The sequence below is a fragment of the Pantherophis guttatus genome, chromosome 3 (assembly GCF_059756535.1).
Source record: "Pantherophis guttatus breed Tessera chromosome 3, ASM5975653v1, whole genome shotgun sequence".
Lineage (NCBI taxonomy): Eukaryota > Metazoa > Chordata > Lepidosauria > Squamata > Colubridae > Pantherophis > Pantherophis guttatus.
Genome location: NC_142065.1, coordinates 163768610 through 163792048, shown reverse-complemented (window position 1 = coordinate 163792048; position 23439 = coordinate 163768610). Strand labels below are relative to the sequence as shown.

General features: G+C 34.7%; 1 protein-coding gene across 32 annotated transcripts in view; it reads left to right on the top strand.

Annotated features, from left to right (window-relative positions):
- The window catches only part of PTPRM (protein tyrosine phosphatase receptor type M), a 467288-nt gene that overhangs the window by 322798 nt on the left and 121051 nt on the right, over positions 1–23439 (top strand). For 16 of the 32 annotated variants that reach the window (XM_087890422.1, XM_087890420.1, XM_087890419.1 and 13 more), the window contains one exon: positions 6078–6107. The exons of the other annotated variants lie outside the window; for them this stretch is intronic. In XM_087890422.1, coding sequence (XP_087746548.1) covers positions 6078–6107 — 30 coding nt within the window. The remainder of the gene's footprint in view (positions 1–6077; positions 6108–23439) is intronic. 32 annotated transcript variants of the gene reach the window in all.

Genomic DNA, 23439 nt, shown 5'->3' with positions numbered 1-23439 from the left:
CCCCCAAGCTGCCCATCATCTTGGTTGTTAAACTTTTTATTCTAACTTTAATTGTTTTTAGCACTTTTTAATTTTTTATTATATTGGAAGCCACCTAGAGTTGCTGTATGTAATAAAGGACTCCAAACACAGATGATGGTTAGAACCTTGTTTATCGGTAATACTGACATCCATAAGCAAAAAAAGTAGAATATTGTTGGAGCTATTACTCCGTGATCCCCATCACCTTATAAAGCCTTGAAACTCAGTTAACCCATTAATCCAGCCCCACCCACTCATTAAACACACAGCCCAGCCCTGCTCCCAGCAGACCAGCCACACACCCTCAGCCAATCAGTTCGGCCACACCTCGATCTGCGTACTCAGGGTCCTTGCTCCTCATGTGCAGGCAAGCAACAGCTAGACCGTCAGCTGCCCACATCCTCTCTCCGGCTCCCAGTTTGTTCCATAACAGCTATGGGCACCTCCAGCTGCCAAGTCTGACCTGAGACGCCTGCCACTCCCCCATGCTTGCCATGGCAAGGGTGCCTTGTTGAATGTCCAAGTAGGCCGCTGCGCACCTGATGATGTCATCTGGAGGCGTCCACTTCCCATACAGGCACGCCAAAGCCAGAGTGCCTCTCAGCTGCTCACGGAGGCGTCAGCAGGCCCCGAACATGCAGGCTGGGTTGAAGAAGCAGCAGCAGGCCCGGGAGCAAGGTGGATATGTCAGGGAAGTGGGCCTTCGTGCCCCACTGTAGTGGCAGCTCCGAATCACTGGCCACGCCGGGGCTGACAGCTGTATTAGTGAGATGGATGGCATAGAATATAACAAATAAATAAAAATAATCTTACCGACTTCTGTATATAGTAAGATAGCAATCTATTTACTAAATTCCTTTTGTTGCCGACGTTCAGGTTTCTTAGCTGCTTATAAATTACATAAAAACAGCAATATTAAGTAGAAAATCAGCCAAGTCTCACTAAGTTTATTATAAAGCTTATCTTTGTCAACAACCATGAAACTATTGTCTACTTTTAATAGTCGTAAAAGCTCCTTACGGCATTATTTTAATACAGTAAGAACCACTGGGGTATATGACTGTCCTGTGTAATATAGCAACATCAGATAAAAGCACCACATAAAAGGGGCTTTCAGTAGAACTTTTTCTTCCAGTTATCTAGAGCTACCATAGTATGAGAAGAATCTGAGGAACAGGCTTTTCTCATGTCATCTGACATTTATTCTTTTAAATCCATGATGGCGAACCTCTGGCACGCATGCCAGAAGTGGCATGCAGAGCCTTCTCTGTGGGCACGCGTGCCGTTGCCAGCTGCTTTTTTAGTTTCTGGCACACAAATGCGTGCCAGCCAGCTGGTCTTCGGGTTTCCGGTACTCCGGTGCCCACACACACATGCACATGCATACGCACACATTCCGGTTTGGCACTTGGTGCCAAAAAGGTTTGCCATCACTGTTTTAGATAATTGAATGAACTTTGCTGGTATGAGATAAAATAGAAAAGTAAACACATGTTCCCTTAATTGTAAAGTCATGTTTTATTTTTCCCATTGATTTATATAGAAGCTACAAGAAACTTTTTTTGTGTTTAAAAAAATTTTTTTTTAGTCTGTCCTGATTCTTTGATGATTCAGTTTCATTGGGTGGCCTCTGGTTCTAGTAATTTTGGAAATGGAAAATAGCTTCAGCTTGTTGACTTTAATCTACCATGCATAATTTTGCACACCTCAGTCTCTCTTATTTGCCGCCTTTCTAGACAAAAACCTCAAATGTCGCAACTTTTCCTCATAGAAAGCAGTTCCAGTTTCCTGATCATACAGTATTTTGATTTATGTATTCATCAATATTGATTTATATGTTGATAAATATTAGCATTTCTATTTTTAATACTGTTCCTTGTTATCCTTATTATCATGTTGGCCTTTTTTACGTCAGATGCACACTGTGTTGCAACTTCCATTGAACTGTCTATGTTCATTTCAAGCTCTCTTTCTTCATCAGTCAGTGAGTTCTCATCCCATTAAGTTTTATGAATAGTTAGATTTTGCCAATTCACCATAACATCCACATTTTGTTATGTTTTAATTGTTGTTAATTTGATGTTTATATTTTTTTTCTTCATGTGTGAAGTACACACATGTTAGAACCAAAGACTCCTATAGATGAGTCTCCACAACTTGTGATTAATACTTTGTTGGAACCAGGCCATACCATTCTTTAAGTAAATAAAATAATCACGCTTGTAATCTGTAAATAAGTGAGTGCAGGTAAGCACCGGAAACTGGAAGAGCAGTTTCCCAGCATGCATGTGCACACCGGGAAGCTGAGCTTTTTGTTTCCAGCATGTGCATGCGCGCCGGTCACCTGGTCTTCCGGTTTCTAGCATACATGCACGCAGCAAGACCAGCTGGCTGGCGCACATGCACGCACCAAAAACCTCAGCTTCTCGGCACGTACATGTGCGCCAGGGAGCTGCTCTTCTGGTTTCCAGCACTCCTGCACTCAGAAAGACCAGCTGGCTGGTGCGCATGTATGCACCGGAACCTGGAAGAGCAACAGATGACAGCTGGCGTGCCCGGAGAGATGGCTCTGTGTGCCACTTCCAGCACGCGTGCCATAGGTTCGCCATCACGGGCCTATAACATCTTAGAAATTTCCAATTTCTTTAGAAAAAGTTTGTGCTCCACCAGATTAGATGCCACCTGCTTTAAAACAGTTCGTCTGACATGAACAGTGGAATTTGACTTTTTTAAAAAGAAAAGTATCCCCATGATACATAGCAGGACATAACCAAACTGAAATTTCAAATCAGCAAATACTACAGAAAGCTGTAAATTTAGTAAATTTGTATGGATTATGCAATCCCAACGCCTTATTTCATCAATCTTTTGATAGGAAGAACAATTCAAATTTGTATCAAAAGCTTGTTAATATGGCATGATGCCATTTCACCAACTGCCTCTATCTAAACCCCAAATTGGATCATTATTGCAAATAAGTAAGGGTAGGGCAGGAAAAGGGTTTATACAAATGATACTTAAGTCTCTGTTTTCAGATCAGAAAGCAATAAAAGAATATTGTCAAACAACACTAACAGAAAACAAAGTAGGGAAAATAGAGAAAGATGAAAAGATTGTTTTTCTTCTACTACTATGGAGTCAATAGAGCAAGCCTTTACAATATTTGGCTTACCAAGCAGACTTGTGTTGCCCACCAATATTTTTCAAAAAGTAGATAAATTTGCTGCTCTTTTCTCAAAGGGTCCACTGCCAGCACTTTCAACATCTCCAAACCTCACCACCTCTATCATCTCCATACAGCTGATTGGTATGCCAAGTATTCCTTTGCATCCTGCAGTGATTTTTAATTTAACAATGGGGCCATTTTCTCCCTACAAGTTTCTGGAACATTTCAAAGTTGGAATATTTTAGAGAGGCATAGGATTCTCTTGCCTGCGGCATGATGTAAGTCTTGCTAAAATTAAGTAGAGGTAGTCCACAATTTATGACCACAATTGAGCCCAAAATTTCTCTGGCTAAGTGAGAAGTTGTTAAGTGAATTTTCCCCATTTCATGACCTTTCTTGCCACAGTTGTTAAGGGAATCACTGCAGTTGCTAAGTTAGTAACATGGTTGTTAAGTGAAACTGACTTCCCCAATTACCTTGCTTGACAGAAGGTTGCAAAATGTGATCATTTGACTGCAACCGTCATAAATATGAGTTAGTTGCCAACTGTATGAATTTTATCACATGACCATGGAAATGCTTCAACGGTCGTAAGTGTGAAAAATGGTTATAAGTCACTTTTTTCAGTGCGTTGTAACTTCGAATTGTCACTAAACAAACTGTTGTAAGTTCAGGACTACCTGTAGTTAGGTAGCAATAAGAGGAACAGTATTTTTTTCTATATGTTTTAGTCTGTAGTTTGACATCTGTGAAGTATTCATTTCCATAAAAATTTCATCATTTCTTAAAATAAGGGTAGAGGAGTTATGTCAACGTTCAGTTTTCTGATATCAAGTGGTAGTGTAAAACATTTCCTGAAATTAAAGCAGCTGATTTCTCAATCATTTCAATGCAGAATAATAAATCTCAATATAATTTTGGAAGAATTTTTTATCCAAACACTTATATATTAATTATATTTATTGCTGAAATAATTTGTATGGTATGATAGCACTAATAAATGTACATTCCTGTTTCTATAATAAATTTTTGAGAATGCTGTGTCTTGGAAGTCTAAAAAGAAAAGAAAAATGTAATTATCTTCAAGAATTTAGATTATCAATATTTCTATCATACACAGCAGCATGTACAAAGGAGTTGTTTTGTATGCAGTTCAAAAATATAATAAATATATAATAACAACTTTCACTTTGAAAAGCATATTACATCCTCCCCTTTAAGTAGAATGTTAACATTTGTGCATTTAACAACTACACACGGGTAAATGTTAAGAAAGTAACTTCTTGGGCATAAACAATACTGAAAAATAAGAATGTAAAATCAGGAAACATTTCTATATGCAAAGTTATGAGTGATAAAACCCTTTTTCAATGGGACGCCTAAAACATTATCTGTAATCTTTTGTCAGGCCTATTTATGGTGAACTATGGATTGTTTTGTTTTATTTTACAAGTCAGTAAAACACTGTGCTTGTTTATTATAAGCACAGTATATTATTTTACTGACTCTTGTATATTTCCTTGCAGCTGTCCTTGCAGCTAGTTAAAATTATTAATTGTACCGTACTTAGTTTTTAGAAATATTTCTATCTGAAACATTTCTACTGCTCTTTGAAGAATCAATAGTGCATAGCCTCGTTTTTGTTTCTATTCTTATTAGCTGTTTTGGTCTAAATAGAGCTGTGTTGTCTTTTTTAAAAGCCCTAATAGGTTGAATAAGTGCTATAGCTCCAGACCTACCAAGGCTGACACCTGCCATTGGCCTTGATTGCCCCATCACATCTTTCTGCTTTTTAGTATTGGCCAATACCTGTAAGCTACTCAACATTTAATATTTTCTGTAATATCTAAGGAATTATGGGTAATGAAAATGGCTGACTGTAGCCATTCACATTTACCACGGTGTTGATAAAGTTGTTATCACTGCTCATATAGCAACACTGAAGAAAACCTATGCTTGAAAAAATATGTTATTGGAACTTTGGAAGGAACTACAGAAATGACAAGTACTTTAAACAAAGCAACAAGCATTTATTAAGGGGGGGAAGATCAAGTCTTTTTTTATGAGGTATAGAAACAAACAAACATACATTTGGTATATGTGATGCACCAGAAAGCAAGAAATCATGCAATACAAAACATTAATTAGACTTGAGAATTAAATGATAGAGACATTAATCCTTAATAACATTCCATAAACAGCAAATTTATGGGTTATGTCCCTTTCCAAACTCAGTTTCTATCATTCGTAAAATTATCAATTTAAGAACTTTCAAATTTACTCCCTAATTCAGCCTTTTGCTGAAAAGGATAGTTGTTACATATCAAAAGAAGAAATGACTTTAGTTAAAAGGAAAATATGGTTTTCTGAACTTCAAAATAAGACATGGATGTCACGCTAAAATGTTAATAATCATCTTTATTAAAAAAACTAATAAGCCTAAAATTTGAGAAACAGATAATCTTTTTTTAAAATGCAGATTTAGAAAGAGCTGGCAAAATAAAAACATCTTTTCTCTTTTTCCAAATGTCTTAATTATGATGTTTTTAAAATGTCTACTGTTATTTCTCCTGGAAATATTATAATATGAATTATATGTGTGTCTCTGTATTTATGTCTTATATGCATGTGAAAGACATATAATTGTTATTGATGGCTACTAAAAAAAATCTCTGTGATTAATTTACTGCTAAAGCTATTGTGAAGAGTGAATATATCATCTGTCTTTTCCAGATGTGGTGCATGGTATGAGATGCATTCTTGCTATCTTTTCATTTGTTTCTCCAGTTCTAGCTTCATCTCGATTTTTTCATACATTAATATTTGGCTTTTCTTTCCTTCCATTTCATCTTTTCCTACACTGCCTAAAATCCTTCCACCATCATGGCAGAAGAAGCTATCACTCCTACACTTATTACCTGTAAGTAACTTACTTGTGCATCATCAGAGTCATGCTTTCTGCCATGTTGTCCTGTGCATGAATAGTATATTCTAATAATTCCCGTTCTCTTGTGAAACTCGAAACACTTTTCAACTTTGCTTGGAACAAAACATTTACATGTCATTGCAATGAAATCAATTTTCCTTTACGTTCCTTTGCCACATACTGTATGTTAAGTATTGTATTTTTTCCATTTAACACTGTTAGAGAAAATACAATTACTAAAAGGTACTCTTAGAAATAAGACTCAATATTTTTAATTAAAATATTTGCACCAGTAGTTCCAAACCTATTTAGAATGAGAACCCAAGTGGGGGATGGGATGGAATGTTCTCTACTTTTTTGTCCTTACTAAAAAAATGGAATAATTTGTAGTACACCTACTATATTTTTAATCTTGTTCATAACAACTACAGTATTGCTGGAATACTGTTGGATCATATAACATCAGGCAGCCTTCTCCAATGTAGTGTCTTTTTATAGTTTGGATTTCAAATTCCATAATCATTGCCATGTGAAATAATAATTATCTTCCTGAAGTTCAGTATGTTTTAAAGAAACCAAGGTGGGCAAGGCTTACAAAAGTGATTATCATTTTGATAAATAAGATAACACAAAACAGGAAAGGCTGCATCTTGGAATTTTTCAAAACTTTTACAGGATTTTGTTTACAAATGTTTCCTTGAGATTTAAATTCTCAAGGATTGTTTATATGATATGATGAAATAGTGGAAAAATGGAAAAGGACCAGAGAGCCCAGGTTCAAGCTTACCTTGAACACATAAGTTTAGTTTTCTCAATAGATTGTTGTTGCAATTTTTTTTAAAAAAGGAAGTAATGCTATCTTGAGCTTCAGAGTATTTTTTACAGCTGTAAAATATTCTGTGTATTTGGTTGAACATAGAAATAGAAATTGAACAGATAAATAAATGATCTTTGGTTCTTAGATATTAGACATATATACAACTATGAAAATCTGAATTTTATGTAAGAAATTGTAAGTAATGTTCTTATAAGAACATTAAAATAATTTTACAATTTTCAACCAATCTTAAATGAGAAAAAATAGTTTATATATTTTTAACTATAACATATTCCATTATTTAATGGCATGTTTTTATCATAATATTTGCATGTGTTTAAGTCTTCATGTTATAAACTGGCACTTACAGTGTTCATATTTATGAGAGCACAAAATAATTCCTGTGTATGAACTAATTTATGCAGTGAATTGAGAGTTAACCTTACATGGAATTGTCTTGTTCTGGCTTACCGAAGTATCTCTAAATTATGGAGTAGAAATTCAAGAATGATTTCAGTGTAAATGATGTATTTGTTTATCCGTTGTATTTTCTGTGGAGAAATAATGGGTGCAATTTAAAAAGCTATGGAAAAGGACAGTAGTTTAATAATGAATTGAACTGTTAGTTTTCAGTATGATTTAATGAAATATTGATCCATTCCAAGCACACAACTATGAGGAATGAGGTAAATACACACAAATCAGTATGTAGCTAAAGGAAAGCAACAGATAAAAAAAAAAAACTTTGAAAGTCTTGTTCATGAGCTTTAATCATTTAGTCAGATTTGATCTGAGATATGATTTGTCAAAATTGCTTCTTATTTCCCATTAAGTAATCAGACTTTGTTTGAAATGTTTCTTTATCATTCTTATCTCCCATTATATTTTTCCTGCCTTTATATCATGGAAATGAAACAGTCCTATTTCAAAATTAAAGTTTGTACTCAAGAGGAAACCAAATGGGATCAAATTGTGTTTACTTTAGAAGAAAGACAAGGAAATGTACTAATTTCCTGTAGTAAGGAAGAAACCATAAACTCAGGATTAAAACTGGTTAGGCACAGATAAATGTGGAGAGGGTACATTCCAGTATCAAGCCTGGGAAAAGAATAGGAAAAAATCCATTGAGGGTCAAAAAGTTTTGGGGGGTGGAGAAGAAAAAGGAAAAAAGCTTAAGATTTTAAACGTTGAAATGAAGTATTTCTCCGACCCAAATACATGAGGTCTTGATTTCTGTCTTCTGCAGATACAGAAATCTTTTTTTTCTACAATAAAACAGTTTATGTAGAAGTGCTGAGTCCTTGACATTGTTATCTGGTTTCTAAATGAGGTCAACCCTTTGAGATAGACCAAATCAGGAAACAGACACCATAAGAAATACTAGAATTCTACTTTATTGATATAGGCTACAGTAACAGACTTTTGAAAGTTTGACAGACTTTTATTTCCCTCCCTCTTATACCAAAGAAAATCAAGGCAGGGCAATTTAAATTTCTTTCTCACACTTTACTGCTTTCCAGGGCTCAATCTATGTTTTATTAAGAGTTGCTGCATATTTTCTTCTGCACTCCACTACATATGCAGGGCTTTATTTCTGGAAGAGTATAAATGTATAGCCATTCTTGATCTGAAGCTTGAGCGCAAGATTTGCCTGTTATACTCCCAACAGAGCCCATGATCTGACCCAGAGAATATGTAAATTGTCTCAAGAATCAGTTGTACATATCAGGGCCTCATATAAATGCTATTCTGTCATTGTCAAGAAATTCCTCTCATTACTGGCATATGCTGGCTTTCTACCAGGTTTCCTCCTTTCATGCTACTACCTAAAAAACTAGGTTCCCTATTTATTGAAATGTTTCCCATTTTTACACAAATTAATCATGCTGCCTTTTGCCTACAGCTTTCAGCTACACTGAAAACGCATCCAGTTTTCCATTGATTCACCAGATTCCCCTTGTTCAAGGCACATCTGCACCATTACCACCTTAGCTAGATCAGGAGAAGGGGGGGGGATGAGATGCAGTGTATTTTAATATTTAATATACTGAAAGCTCATGCGAAGCAGCAAATGATGGAAATAATCATACCCTCATTCAACAATTTCTTTTTAACACAGCCCAAACCACCTCATTGGCCACATAATCTGCAGCAAGCCCAGTAGGACAAGGAAATTAGAAGTTAGAGATGCAGCCAGATAAAACCATTGCATAAACATAGAGAAATCTCAACGGCAGGAAAAAGCCCAAAGCTCATGTACTCAGGAGAAAAGAGCTTAAGATTTAAAGCCTGAGGTAGACAATAAATATGTCTCATGTAGCTGTTCTATGCATATGCTTATCTCTTGTCTATGGTAAAACAGCTTCTCTAGAATTATTATGTTGTTGAAGTTTCTGCTTTTATGCAGTTCCTAAATGCAGAGTTGAGTTTCTGAAAGAATAAAAGTTTTTATCCATGCCTGCTCTTAATTCAAACAAAAAGTGCTTTTTACAGGAGAATTGAGGGAAACAGTTAATTGCTTTATCCTCCTGATATTGAAGGGATCTGAAATCCAATCCCGTCGCTGATTAATCTAGTTACATTACAGGGATGAGGAGAAAATTATTCTTCCATATCCGTATAATCCTTTGCAAGCCCTCACAATTGGCTTGCCAAGGATTGAGAATGCTCCAGAAAATACTGGAGGATTGCTAAGAAATATGGAAGGTAGAAAATTGCATGAGAAAGTTCTGATTGCGTGCACTGACTCCCACGTTACTAGTTTAACATATGGATATATGTTAAATTTAGTAGAGGATCTTTTGCTGAAATGAAGATAGCAATCACTAGATGTGCACAAAAAAGAAAATATGTTCTATTTTGTTCTCGGAACAAAATGACACAATAGCATAATCCCTGTTATAAATGTTTTATGAGCTGGATAATCTTCAAATAGGCTTTCCAATTTTTGTCTGAATAAAATTCAAAGCATTTTATGTGTCCAACCCATAAAAAAAAAAAACCTATGAGAAATCATGGCCAGTTGCTTTTTTTATACAGTGTCAGTCAACATGTCTGTTGCATTCAGAGCTATTAGACTCAGGTTTGAGTGCAACAGCTGTTCAAACAAGAATTTCATATTATTGAAGAGGCCTGGGAGAGAGGGAAGGTTGGTTGATGGGAATATCCCATTAATGTCTCAAATCACCTGAGTTCTATCATGCAGGTGTTTCATAATAATCCCTGTACATAGAATAGTTTTTTTAAAAAAAAATATTACAATTTTATATTGTAAATATTTGCTGCTTACTTTCACAGGATCAACGGCAAACAAAATTTATTTCATTATCAAGAATATTGTTTTATTCTTACCAACTTTGATGCCAAACCACCATCATTATTCATTGATACAAAACGAACTGCCAATTAGATTTTACAAAACTTGTTCTGTTCTGCCACTCTCTGTGGTATTCTTCAGGGATAAAGCTCAAACTGCTTATTCCTCATATGTAATATTTCATATATATGCTGAAGAAGAGCTAAAGAAACTTCTTGGATGAGAAGCAAAACATCTTCAAAGAAAAACCAGAAAGTCCAGTTGTCTCTTGAAAAAGCACCTTTGGAACAGTTTATAGTATAATTAAGTCAGATTCAACCAATGCAAATATGGTATCAGAAGTTTGAGTAGATTAGTTTTATTATGCTATATTACAGATAAATTAATAGGCATTATTACTGACCTTTGAGCTATAGGCAAAAATATGTATCAAGTATATTAAATCCTCAACTTTAAAATATGATCAAATAGAATAAATATTTAATTCAGTGATCTATGTTTAATCAGTTATCAGATCTACTTATATTTTGTTTTAGATGTATCTTAGTGTAAGATAAATTAGAATATATATTTTGAAATAACTTCAAAGTTGTTTCAAATCTGATAATGTGTTTAAATAATTTATTAAATTGATAAAGTAAATGTCTTAAACCGATTATTCTAATCCAAAGAAAACAAAATATAACGTTTACAGTAAATACTTCAAATGTAGGAGTTTCTAGCTTGCACAGAATAAGTATCTTGGATATTTCTAAATATGTAAATACAATACAAATCACACAATGCATATAATATGGCTATCTAGCATGATTCAGAACAGTTTACCACTCTAAATAGGGGTGATAAAGAAAAATCTTCATTCCCCATTCACCTGCAACTGTAGAACTTGCATCTGAATAAACAAGGTATTAATTTTGCACTGTTAGTAATTGAATGATTGGCATCTTAGTTATAACTGCAGTAAGGATAATATTGTGTTCTTCTGTTCTGCTTTTCTAATTAGTCATGTAGCTGTAGGATTAATATAAAATAGAAAAGGTCACTTAATGTAATTGGTTACTGCAACATTATTTATGGATTTTTGGTAGGGTTATACTGTCAGACAATCAAGCAAATGAGTTCAAGCTAGTGATCCTTAAGACAATAAATTAACCTCAACAATAAATAAAAGGTTACTATATACTTCAGGTTCTCCCAAACTACCTAATCTTGATTAATTGTGTTTTTCCTTTTGGATAACATTTACACTTTAAAATGCTATTCAAATTGTTAATTCATATTAATAAATCTGAAATAATATTGATAAATAAAATGCATCATATCCTTATTGTTAAAATAATACTAATTTCACAATCTAACTAGCATCAAATTAGCTTGCTAATATGCATGTATTATACTATCCTTTTTTTATACAGTGATATTGTATTCTAACTTCACAATCACTTTCTATTATAGGTTTGTCAAAGACATTGTAATCTGTTCAAGGTTACCATGAGTTTTACAATAGAATAAACATTTAGCCATAATTATGACACCCAGTTTTATTATAAATACTTTTAATTGGATTTTCAAAAGTTAAAGGGTTCAATAAATTTTAGAATCATGAATTGATGTATCACTATATTTACATAGCAAGTTCACAACCCATTTTCTGAATTTAAATGTTAGACCTACTCTTGGTGAGTATCATATGAGTTATATGATACTGCGGTATTATTCTGTACTTTTGAATATTTTGGGCTGCTGAATGTGAATGGGTTTTATTTTCATATAGAAAGTTAAAAGGTATATGTAAATTAAAAATAAGTATTCTTACTAGCTTCAAAATAATGTCAAACCTACTAAAGATTAGCTGTAAAATAAGCTTAGAAAATCATTACTGCAGTTATCTAAAATACCTAAATAATAAATTATTTTCAGCACCTTGTCATCTCTGAAGAATTAAATTTTTAAATGCTTGAAAACTAGAATACAAATTTTAAAAACTGCACCTTGTATACAATTTCACTGTAAACTATTTTGTCTATTTAAGGAATATAACTGTAGCAGATTTAAACTACAAAATTCATATAGGGCAAATGCTCTCCTTTTCAAATCTATTATAAAAGGGACATATATTACTTGTAATTATGTTTGAAATTACATTTTTATAGAATGCCTACCTAAAAAAAATTCTCTTTCTGCAATATCTAATTAAATAGAAGTCCGTCTATAATTTTAGCAGCATGTTCTTCTCTTTCAATTTTCTCTTCTGGGAGCACCATGCAGGTAGTGTTCATAAAAACTTTCAATCTTTCTTTTGGTCAGAATTTAAAAGAGAGAGAGAGAGAAAAGGCAGTTTTTCATCTTGCTTTACCAGAAACAGACATTTAAAGTTAATTCATAAATGTAAATAATTACGTTATAGATATTTTCATTAATTTGTACATATACATGTCTGAGGAAATGGAATTTAAAAGAAGCTTCTTACCTGACAAACAAAATAAAGCCCCTACAATATTTGCTTAAGTTAATTGTTGCAGTTTTAGCAGCATTGAAGCTTTTAAAAAATACAGAGGCATAATGAATACCTGACTGAAGATTCAAAATAATTTATATTGTAATCTGCTTGCAGAGTTTCTAGTCCTCTTCCCCAGTGATCTGTTTCTGCATATCAGCCAATAATTTAAGAGTACAGAAAGGAGGATCTGAGGGTCTCAGCTGATTGCAAAATGGATTGAGAGTCTAGCTTAGTTTTCTAATACAGAAACAGCCCAGTGGAATTATATTTGTCTCCCAAATGCATTTCTCCCTGCAGACCTCAACACTATTATGATGTTGTTCCAGAAATTGCTTCACCTTTCAAGAAGCATAGGTGGATTCAAGGAATCCTCATAAATCAATTTCGATCCTGTTTTTTTCAAAAGGAGGTTCAAGTGAGCAGAAATCCTTTCATAGGTATTAGGGAACCAATCTATCAAGTATTGTAGATATGCATCACAGGTGTCATTCTTAGATCAAGCATCTGAAGAACTGGAGTAAACTATTTAGATTTACCAAGAATAAAAGTAGATTCTATTTCTGGATAGAATGGGGGATATGGATCAGACAGCTGATCACTTATACTTGGAGGAATTTGGCAAACTACCCAGTCCTTGGTAGCATATGAGATAGCAAAACCAGAAGTAAAGCTTGAGAACTTGGGAAAATAAGCACCATTCATGAAATTTCTGGAATCAAATGATGAAAGCTTTTCTTATTTTCTCCAAATATATCAAACTCTATTTTTCTGGTTTCAAGCATCAATAATTGTGATCCATTTTTATGTATTCTCATGCTCCTTGTTTGTTTGTTTTTTACCTTTGAATCCTTGATGTTGCTGAAATATATCATTTTATTTATCACTTGTGCTGGAATTTCTTATTCTTTTCTTGGTTTGATCTTCTGACTTGGTCAGAAGACTTGGTATTAATCTATATGCCTGCTGCGATTGTTTCCTTGTCAGCAGTACTCTGCAAGACATTGCCATTTTGGATAGACCAATGTAAGTTTGAAGAAATAAAGGTTTTGTTTGCTTCTTTAAGAAGTTGTTATTTCATCTTTTAATTAAAAATATTCAATGTGCTTAAACAAGTTAGAATTCTAAAATAAAAACATAGAATCTATAATTGATTTATACAGCTTTCTTAAACGGAATTGATCTGCAATAGATCAATCAAATACTAAATGCAGCTGGGGAATTAAAGCAGCAAAACAAATTGAATGGATTAAACTGTTTTTCTAGCTACCAAAGGCTAATTAAAGTAAGTATTATGGGTGTAATACTGAGAAAGTCCAGTTTTCAGTCAACATCTGTAACATTATTCAGACAATAAAGATCGCCCAAATAATCTTTTAATGTCATAATTAAGAGGATACATAAGTGCATCCAAAACTATATAAGCCTGATCTCTGCATTCAGATGGACATGCTACAAAAATAGTTTTCATTTTTCTATGTTATTTATGTATTATCTATTTATTTGTTTTTAGTACCTGTCAGTAGAGTAATTTAATAACTTTTTGTACTTAAAACAAAATATGTATGATTTATAAATGTTGTGTATAACATAGACAGGCTAAACATATTGGATAAGTAGTATTAAAATATTTTCCTGACTTGGGAAGAAATTAGTCACTGGAAACAATAAAAATACTATATGGAATATAAAGATCTAAATATAGATCTAAATATTCATTAACACTATTTTCTGCCCTGCCAGTTTGTTATCAAAAGGTTATTGGGATTTTCATAACTATAGTAATTCTATAAACCAAATGAGCAAATCAAATAAAGAAAGAAAGAAAGAAATGAGCAAAATTTCTTGAAAAATTCTTCTATTTCTTAGAAATTGCATTGCTTTTAGAAATATGAAATGTAGTAGGTATCTATATTCCAATCAAAAAAAATACTTAGATAAGTTCCTATGAGGAGTCTCACAGTTTGAAATATTTCCAGCCAACAGCTGGGAATATTTCACCTCCGCTTTTGACAATAAGCAAATCTATGACTTCTGAGGAATTAATGGTGAACTGAAGAGCAGAGTTTACAACTGCAGCAGAACGAAGAGCCAGTGAACGCATCAGCTCCTTGGAATTGTCTATCCCTAGAAGAACTCCATATAGTGGCTCACCGAGAAGAGACCATAAGACAGAAGTCTCTGGTGGGCTTTAGAGTGCTGGGAGGCAAGGGAAAGCCAACTGTTCAAGAATGATCATTTTGGCTGAAATTGCTTTCAATTATTTCTAGCAGGGTTTTTTTTCCTACCAAAGTCTATATTGTCAGGACTAAATTACTTAACAGATTTGTTTTCCATTTTACCAGCCTTTTGAAAAATTGTTCTGGAAAACTGAAATATTGTCTGAAGCACTGTGAGACCTCAGCATAAAGAGAAAATTAACATATCAGTTTTCTGATGTCCTGTCCTTAAACAATGAATAATAAATACTGGTAAATAAATACTACTGTATTCAGGTAGGACATATCCCACCATATCCATATCCATTCCTTGTTTTAAGTAGATCCAGGTATTATTAATTTAATACTGAAAAATGAAATTATGCTTCTATGTCATACATTGACCAGTTTTCTCTTTTTCATTTTTTTAAGTGCTATCAACTGCATTTTTCTAGTGATCTTTTTTTGATACAACTATATAGCATCCACTTAATATTAATTCTTAATTTTGAAAATAAAATCGTAAGTGTCCCATTATTAGTTTAGATGGCCTTTCCAAAACCAGAATTATTCTAAAAGATTGTGATACAGATTTCAATTTGCTTCATACTTCATAGAAAATTTTTTGGAAATCTGAAGTATCAAATTCGAGTGGTAATACTAAGAATTGTGTAGAGACAAACAAAACTGAACAGGTTGTCATATATAATATAAGGTTATCATATACTGTATAACATAATAAATATAATAATAAGATAATCAAGCAACAAATCTCTGAACACCTAGAAGTAAGCCAACTCAAAACTAGAAGCTAACCTGACATGAGCTTGTCAAAAACTGATCATGCCAGACAAATCTTACTGCATTCTTTGACTATTTGACAAAATTAGTGAGCCAGAGAAATGCTGTGGAAAAAAATTACCTGGACTTCAGTAAGTTATTTGATAAAGTAAATCACAATCTACTACTTTATAAATTAGAAATATGTGGCTTAGACAATATCACCACCAGATGGATTTGTAACTGGCTGACCAACCATATTCAACATGTAGTCCTTAATAAAATTGCATCTACATGGAGGGAAGTATGCAGTGGGGTATTCCAAGACTCTATGTTAGGCCCAGTACTCTTGAATATCTTCATTAATTATTTAAGATGAGGGAATAGAAGGGGAACCCATAAAATTACAGATGACACCAAGCTGGTGGGAAAATCAAACACAGAACGTGCCATGGCACGTGGGATATACCATCAACAGATAGCTAGTTGACAAGAGATTAGGAAATCCTACTGGTGTCTGAAAAGAGCTGGTCTAAAAGACAGCACTGAGGCACTGATTATAGCAGCACAAGAACAGGCACTAAGCATCAGATCTACAGAAACAGAAGTCTACCACACCAAACAGGATCCAATGTGCAGAATGCAAAGAGGTCTCTGACATAATCAAACACATAATGGCATAGTGTAAGATGCAGACAAGAACAGCACACACTGACCAGCAGAATTAAGTAGCTGGCATTATATACAGAAACATTTGCACAGATCAAAGTGGTCCAGTGGTGGTAGGAGCATAGGCTACAACTCCTAAAATTGAAGAGTGGTTCCAACAGATCCCATGAACCATCCCATCAGAGCTGTCAGTGCAAAAGAGTTTAGTGCTTAGGAACAGCTAAGATACTGTGGAGAGACCTCGAACATCTAGGCCTCTGGTAGAGGACCTGAGATTGAGGACTATATATACTACACATAGAATGAGAAGGAAATTTGGAATTTTCAAAAAAGTTCCATATATGTGCTTGATATGTATATACGTGCATATGGATAAGCTTTGCAGAGGAATTACTTTCATTGGTCCCATCTCTTACTATTCTGTCAGAGGTCCATCGAGTCATTTACTAAAAATATAACAGTTTTGTATGCTAACTATTTATGACAGCTTGGGATGAACTGTATTTTCTTTGTGTAGATTTGAAAATCACAGTAAAGACAATTAAATCTTGGCATTTTGGAGTGAACTAGTCGTGGATTGGTAGGTTGTTGGGTTTTTTTTTAATACCCCGATAGTTATCTGCAATGGAAAGGTATTTTTTCTTCTATTGATCTATAAAGAGAAGGAAGATTTGTTTTAAAAGCATAATAGCTTTTTAGTGAATGTTTAAAAGAAAGATAATACCTTATTGTCAGAATGAGCTTTGAGGGGAAGAAAAATTAAAAAATGAAAGTAAGTGGTTTGCAGCTTAATAGTTTTATCAATGAAGGATACTGTAATGAGACATGAAAAGCATTTGATAGGGAAGGTCATTTTCTATCATTAACTTCATTTAAAACTTCCCTGAAACTCCAGTTGGATTTACTTGAAAATGGTATCAAGGGTGAACATTTATGTCCTTAAGAAATACCTAGCCTATGCTTTTATGGTGGATTCATGCCTTTTAACTGTACTTTACTCTTATACATTCAAATATTCCATTTGTTCAGGACTGAACTGCAAAGATTCTTAACCATCAACCCAACTTAGTATAATTTAACTTGGCCAAAGTAATACAATGCATGAAGAATTACAGGACAGATAAATACGCTAGTTAAGGGTCTAAATGTGATGTTCAATTTTGAACTTGTCACGTCTACAGTATGGCAGAGGAAATGCTGTATATTTGGAAATAAAGTTAACTCTCCTAATTTTAAGGAATGTATTTGGAGTACAGGTTTGTTCGCTGCTTTTTAAAAGATTCTGAGTTCTAAAAATGAAAAGATGGTATCATATATTGTGTATATATGTAACCTACATTTGATGACAAGATTGATGATTGAATTAATTTTATATCATAGACACCGTACTTTTATTAATTAGGTTCTGTTATATTACTTCATTTTAATTATAACATATTTTTCTTCAATGTATATAGTGTAGATTTTTTCTTTTGTATTTTGCAATTTTAACAAATAATATTAATTGTAAAAAATAAGAATTATGGGAGATTGGTCAGTAAAAATCACAAGTTTATGAAAAATTCCAAACAGTATACATACAAAAGGAAGAGAAACTTGATAGAAAGTTCTCTTAATGCATTTGCTAATTTTAGAAGCACTGATCTATGAGCAAGGAAAAAAATATGTTTTATTTAGCTAAGACATAATACAGTAATATCATAATAGAAAAGAATACTGGATCATACCAATGGCTCATTTAATGCCAGATGGTAGCCAACCAGCATTCTCATAATATGGATTCTAGGGTGCTATACATAAGTTCTAGTCCGCCTTGAGCACAAAGTCTGCTAAATGATCTTGAGCTGGTCTCTCAGCCCTTGCAATGGCAAGCCTCCAGGCAGGAGTTAATAGGGACCCAAATGCACAAAATCAATCAATAAAATAAGTCCTTTCCTGCAGCTGTCATTCAAGGCATGTTTGTCCCCAGGGGAATAAATAATTGAGGCTAAGAGCCACTGATAGCCTGATTGATGATGAAAATATCATGTTATCTTTTAAAATCATCATTGATGCCCATTGTTTTTTTTGATGGCTATAAAGTCCATAGTTTAATTGTATGCTATAAATTTTTCCCATTGCTCTGTGAAAACAGTATAACATAAGCATATAGCCTGAACATAGCTGGAGCCGATGCACTTATTTTTGTCATTCTGTCACTTTTTCAGAAACACTTCCTGCTACAAAAATTCATATGTTGTTACCGTATTAAATGTTAGCTTGAGCTTTCAGCCTTCTATCTTTCTGGATATTTTAAGCAACTCATCATTCAAAATAAGATGGTTTATTTTCTCTCGCATTCTCTTCTCATATTATTTGTTTCATGTGAAGGATCAAATAGACAGCCAAAGTTAAATAAAACTCATAGGGTTAAGAGAAAGAAATTTTGGCTTTCAGTCAGTCAGTCATGGGGAGGAAAGTAAAGCAAAACTTTCACATAACCTAGGAAGGTGCCATAACTATCTGCATCGCTACATTCTGGATCAATTCCAGTTTGCAAATGGTCTTCAAAAGCAGCCCCATGTACGGTATGTTGCAGTAGTCCAGGTTGTGAGTGACTAAAGAATTAATGCACATAACCAAACCTTTGTAATCCAGGAATTGTCATACAAAGTTGTGCAAAGGCATTCCTGGCCACAGCTATCATCTATTCTTGCAGCAAGAATTGTGAATAAAGGGGAACCTGTTGTGGTCCTCCAGCAGTTTGTGGAGCTGGCAGCAGAGTCCGACAGTGAGGAGTTTGGGGAGGAACATGGGCCAGTCCTGGAGTCTGGGAAAGACCCAGATGAGGGCTCTGCATCGAAGGCAGAGATGGGACCAGGGCCATCTGGGAGTGATGCGCCGACTCCGGAGCCTCCAGAGTCGGACAATAGAGAGGCAGAGGAACAGGAGGAGCCTGTTCCTAGTGCACGCATGTGCAGAGCTGCCAGAAGGCAGGAACAGTTAAAAACAAAAGGGATGACTAGAGATTATTTGCCCCTCCCATAAGGTTTAAAAGAGGAGCAAAGGCACATGGGCACTTTGCAGGAAAGCAACATTGTTAATTCTGTTCCCAGTCGGCATCTCTGTTTGATTCTGGAATCCGTGTGGCTTTGCCAAGTAGGTCTTTGGCAGAGTGTCAAGGGAGATAAAGGTTGGTGATTATCCCAAAGGACTTCTCCTAAAGGACTTTTTTGCAACTAATTGGGACTCAGCTGTGAATGAATGTAATTTACAGCTATTGCAATAAAAGAGGTTTTTGGGACTACTCGTGTGTTTTAATGACTCAGGAAGCCTAGGTCACAACAGAACCACCACACTAAATCCAAATGAGGCAAGAGGAGAATTTCAAGGATAAAAATCTCTCTAGTTCTAGGCCATATGATTTTGCTATGGTTGAGCCTATTCTCTCTTTATTAAACCCCTACAGCTTTCAAACACTGAGGCAGAATCTTAATAACTTTATTTGGGGACCTCAGATTAGATAAATTGATAGTTTATTCTCTTCTTATGGATGACCCCTCCTCTTAGCAGTTTCATGTAGAACAAGGATGCCAAACTCGCAGCCTGCGGGCCATATTTGTCATACTCTGGCCATGCCTACCCCTGGTTTAGCGAAGGGGGGGAAAGTCATGATATATCACGTGACGACAATGTGATGCCACAAGTTTGATACCCCTGATGTAGAAACTTGAAAGGCGAGAGGAGAGAGAGCCTGAGGCATCACAAAAAATGAGGGCCTAGGACTAGACCACATCCTCCCCACCTATACCAACTGGAACTGGTGCCAAAGAACACCACAAAATAGTGTCTCCTGTTCGTAATCCCTAAACTATTCCAGAAAGATACTATGGTCAGTGGTATATCAAAGGCCATTAAAAAAACAAGGATCTGCAGGATAGATGTACCCTTCCTGATTCCCACAGGTCATCCACAAGCACAACCAAAACTCTCTCAGCACCAGATCCCAATTTGAAACCTGCCTAAAAACATCCAGACAATCTGCTTTCTACATGATCTATTGGAACTGTAACTCAACACCACTTCAACCCACTTTCCCAAAAAGGGAATGGTGGAAACTATGAAAATTGTCCAAATCTGTGAGATCCAGAGATGTTTCTTGGGATATGTTTCACCAACCTGTGGGTATTGATGATAAAACTTGTATTGTCAGTGTTAATGTCTGTCAGCTATAGCAGGAGTCCTCAGCCCCAAGGCAGTGGACTGGTATTGGTCCATGGCCTGTTAGGAACCGGGCCACGCAAGCAAAGCTTCATCTGTGTATGCACGAGATCTAGATAGCGCATGAAAACATGCTCCAGCAGTCCATGGAAAAGAAATTTGCCAACAAACAAGTCCCTGGTGTCCAAAAGGTTGGGGGCCAGTGAGCTATAATGATGAAAGTTAAGCAAAACTTTCACATATCCCTAAGCTTACATCAGAATAACAAGATGAACAGAAAATATGAATTTAACTAAAACCACAAAGAACAGAATATTGCAATTTTAATAGGAAAGCAAAAGGCACAGAACAAAAAAATGGTTGACTATGTAGGAAAAGAATAGGAACGTAGACACACAATTCAAATGACAAGACATTAAGCTGGAAATAGGAGTCAAATGAAAACTAGAGTTACAGAATTGCATCTGCCTATCTACAACTGGTTCATCAAGATAGCAGGCATCTATCGTTTAGTCCAAAATCAAAGCCTGAAAATAAGCAAAAAAAATTGGATGGTAAATCAGAGTATTAAGACTATCAAGTTTCATTCAAATTTAATCAGATTTTTTGCATTCAAACCTCATTAGTTCAGTTCCAAATGGATATCACATGTACATTAAAACATTGTACAATACAGTATGTGTTCTTTCTAATCCAGGAAAGCTCTTTATGATATTCGTGAGTTTTAGAAGAATACAACAGAATGGCTAAACATGTGTTTTTTCAGAATTCAAAATTAATGTGATGGCTAGATGAATGCTGTTGACACTTTATACTTTTGAAACAACAGTAACAAAGAAACCCATAACGAACCATCAAATATACAAAGTACGCCTTGTGGAGTTTAAAATATAGTGGATGATAGAGCATTATTTTTGGCTGACTACTGCAGAGAAATCGCAGGTTCAGGAAAAAAGTTTAAACTATAGCTGATCATTTAAAAATAGGTCTCTGTTCAAGCAAAAGGCACATAATGACTGTGTCAGTTGTTATTTTTTAAACACTGAAAGGTATGTAGCTCATTTACCAAAAAAAGGGCTGATTCTACATTGCAAGGATTTGTATCTGCTGATCCAGCAAGTTCAAGTGTGTACTATGCAGAAGAATGCTCTCTATCCTCAATATGCTGGTACAAAACCTTCCTTTTTTCATTTGAAAATGTATGAAAAAAACAGCACAGAAATGCACAGAACAGCACAGAAAATAAAATCTAATTTTATATGAAAGGTTTGAATTTGGGGATGAAATGCCTTTTGTGATCTTCTTTCCTAGCTTCCATGTGCAGTTTGCAATCTGAGTTTTCTGTTTTTGTTAACAGTTGATTGGGGTTTTTTTCTACTTCTTACCTCATTAAGTTGCTTGTTTATGTGTCTCGTTGATGCAGAAAACCTATTAAAACAATTTTTTTTGCTAAAGTTTTTATTAGATATTTTTGGTATTAGTTTTTTCAAATGTATTCTATATTTTCATAATATAGGATAACCCATTGGATAGAAAGGTGAAGCGCAAATAGAATAAAATAAATAATTTATTAACGTTACTATATTCATTAACCAGCACAAGAAAACTGGTACTCAAATATTCAAAAATCTAAAAATCTAAAATTAAATTGGTAATGCCAGATTAGTTTTAAAAAGCATACATACAAAAAATAGGCTAAAATATAATGTTAAATCAAATATGCTAAAAGGCTATACATATACAACAAGAAGAAATTAAAATTAAGAATCTGACTAATATAAACTTGGATTGGCAGTATAAAGTTCAAATACTATACAAATACAAATCTATTGTAAATAAAACAGTAGAATTATCCAAAAGGGATTTAAGAATTGTTATAGACCTTTGTCAAACCTGAGAAAAATGTAGCACAATAGCTGCCATAATATGGTGACTGGTTAATGCTGAACCTGAGCCATTTCTGACTATCCATACTCAAGCAAGTTCAGTTGCTCTTAATTATTCTTTACCTGATTTTGCATGCCACCACACAAACTTGGCAAACCGCTGTGTTATTTCAGGGTTGATGTCAGAGAGTTGAAATTGCTTATACGATAATTACTGTATTTTGTTTTGCTAGTCAGAAATGAAGTAAACGAAGAGCATTTTGAGGTTCTGAATAAAACAGGTAGCACAGAAGAACACGTTTGATAGCTTCTAGCTGTCCTGAGTCATGAGGACACACTCTTAACAAATATAAGCTCTTTTTATATCTTCCAGCCAGAAGTGCTGAGGAGAGATTATTAGATTGGACTAAGGTAAAAGCCCTTCTCTGATCTGTGATGTGTAAGCTATGTAAGATACATAGCTGGTGCCAGAGTGTATCTCCTGCTATCTGCAGTGGAAAGCTGATGGATATTATCAGTGTCCATTTAATGGTCTATGTTCAACAGACATTGCTGAAGTATGACCCTTGCTTGTTTAGAGCTCAATGATAGTAAACACATGGGGGGGGGATCCCAGGAGAGAAAGGTTATTGTAAATTGTTTGTTTCCATCTACTTTGAAATCGGTTTTCTAATGTAGGTAGTGGAGGTAAGCCTAGAGGGGAAAGAGTCAGCTTCAACCAGTAGAATCATACAGCCTGCCATATTCTCATCTCCCCTCCCACTGTTCCAGCCTCCATGCATGATGAAGTATTAGAAGCACAGTAGGGAGCTGGGAAAAGTGATCTTTAAAATTTACATTGAACAGATTCCAATGGTACAAGATTAGATGGGGGTCCAAGTTGTGCGTGCTATATAGTAATTGCGTAAGGGCTTAGTTGCTTTGGGTATATATTGACCAATGGAATAATGAAATCTTAAAATA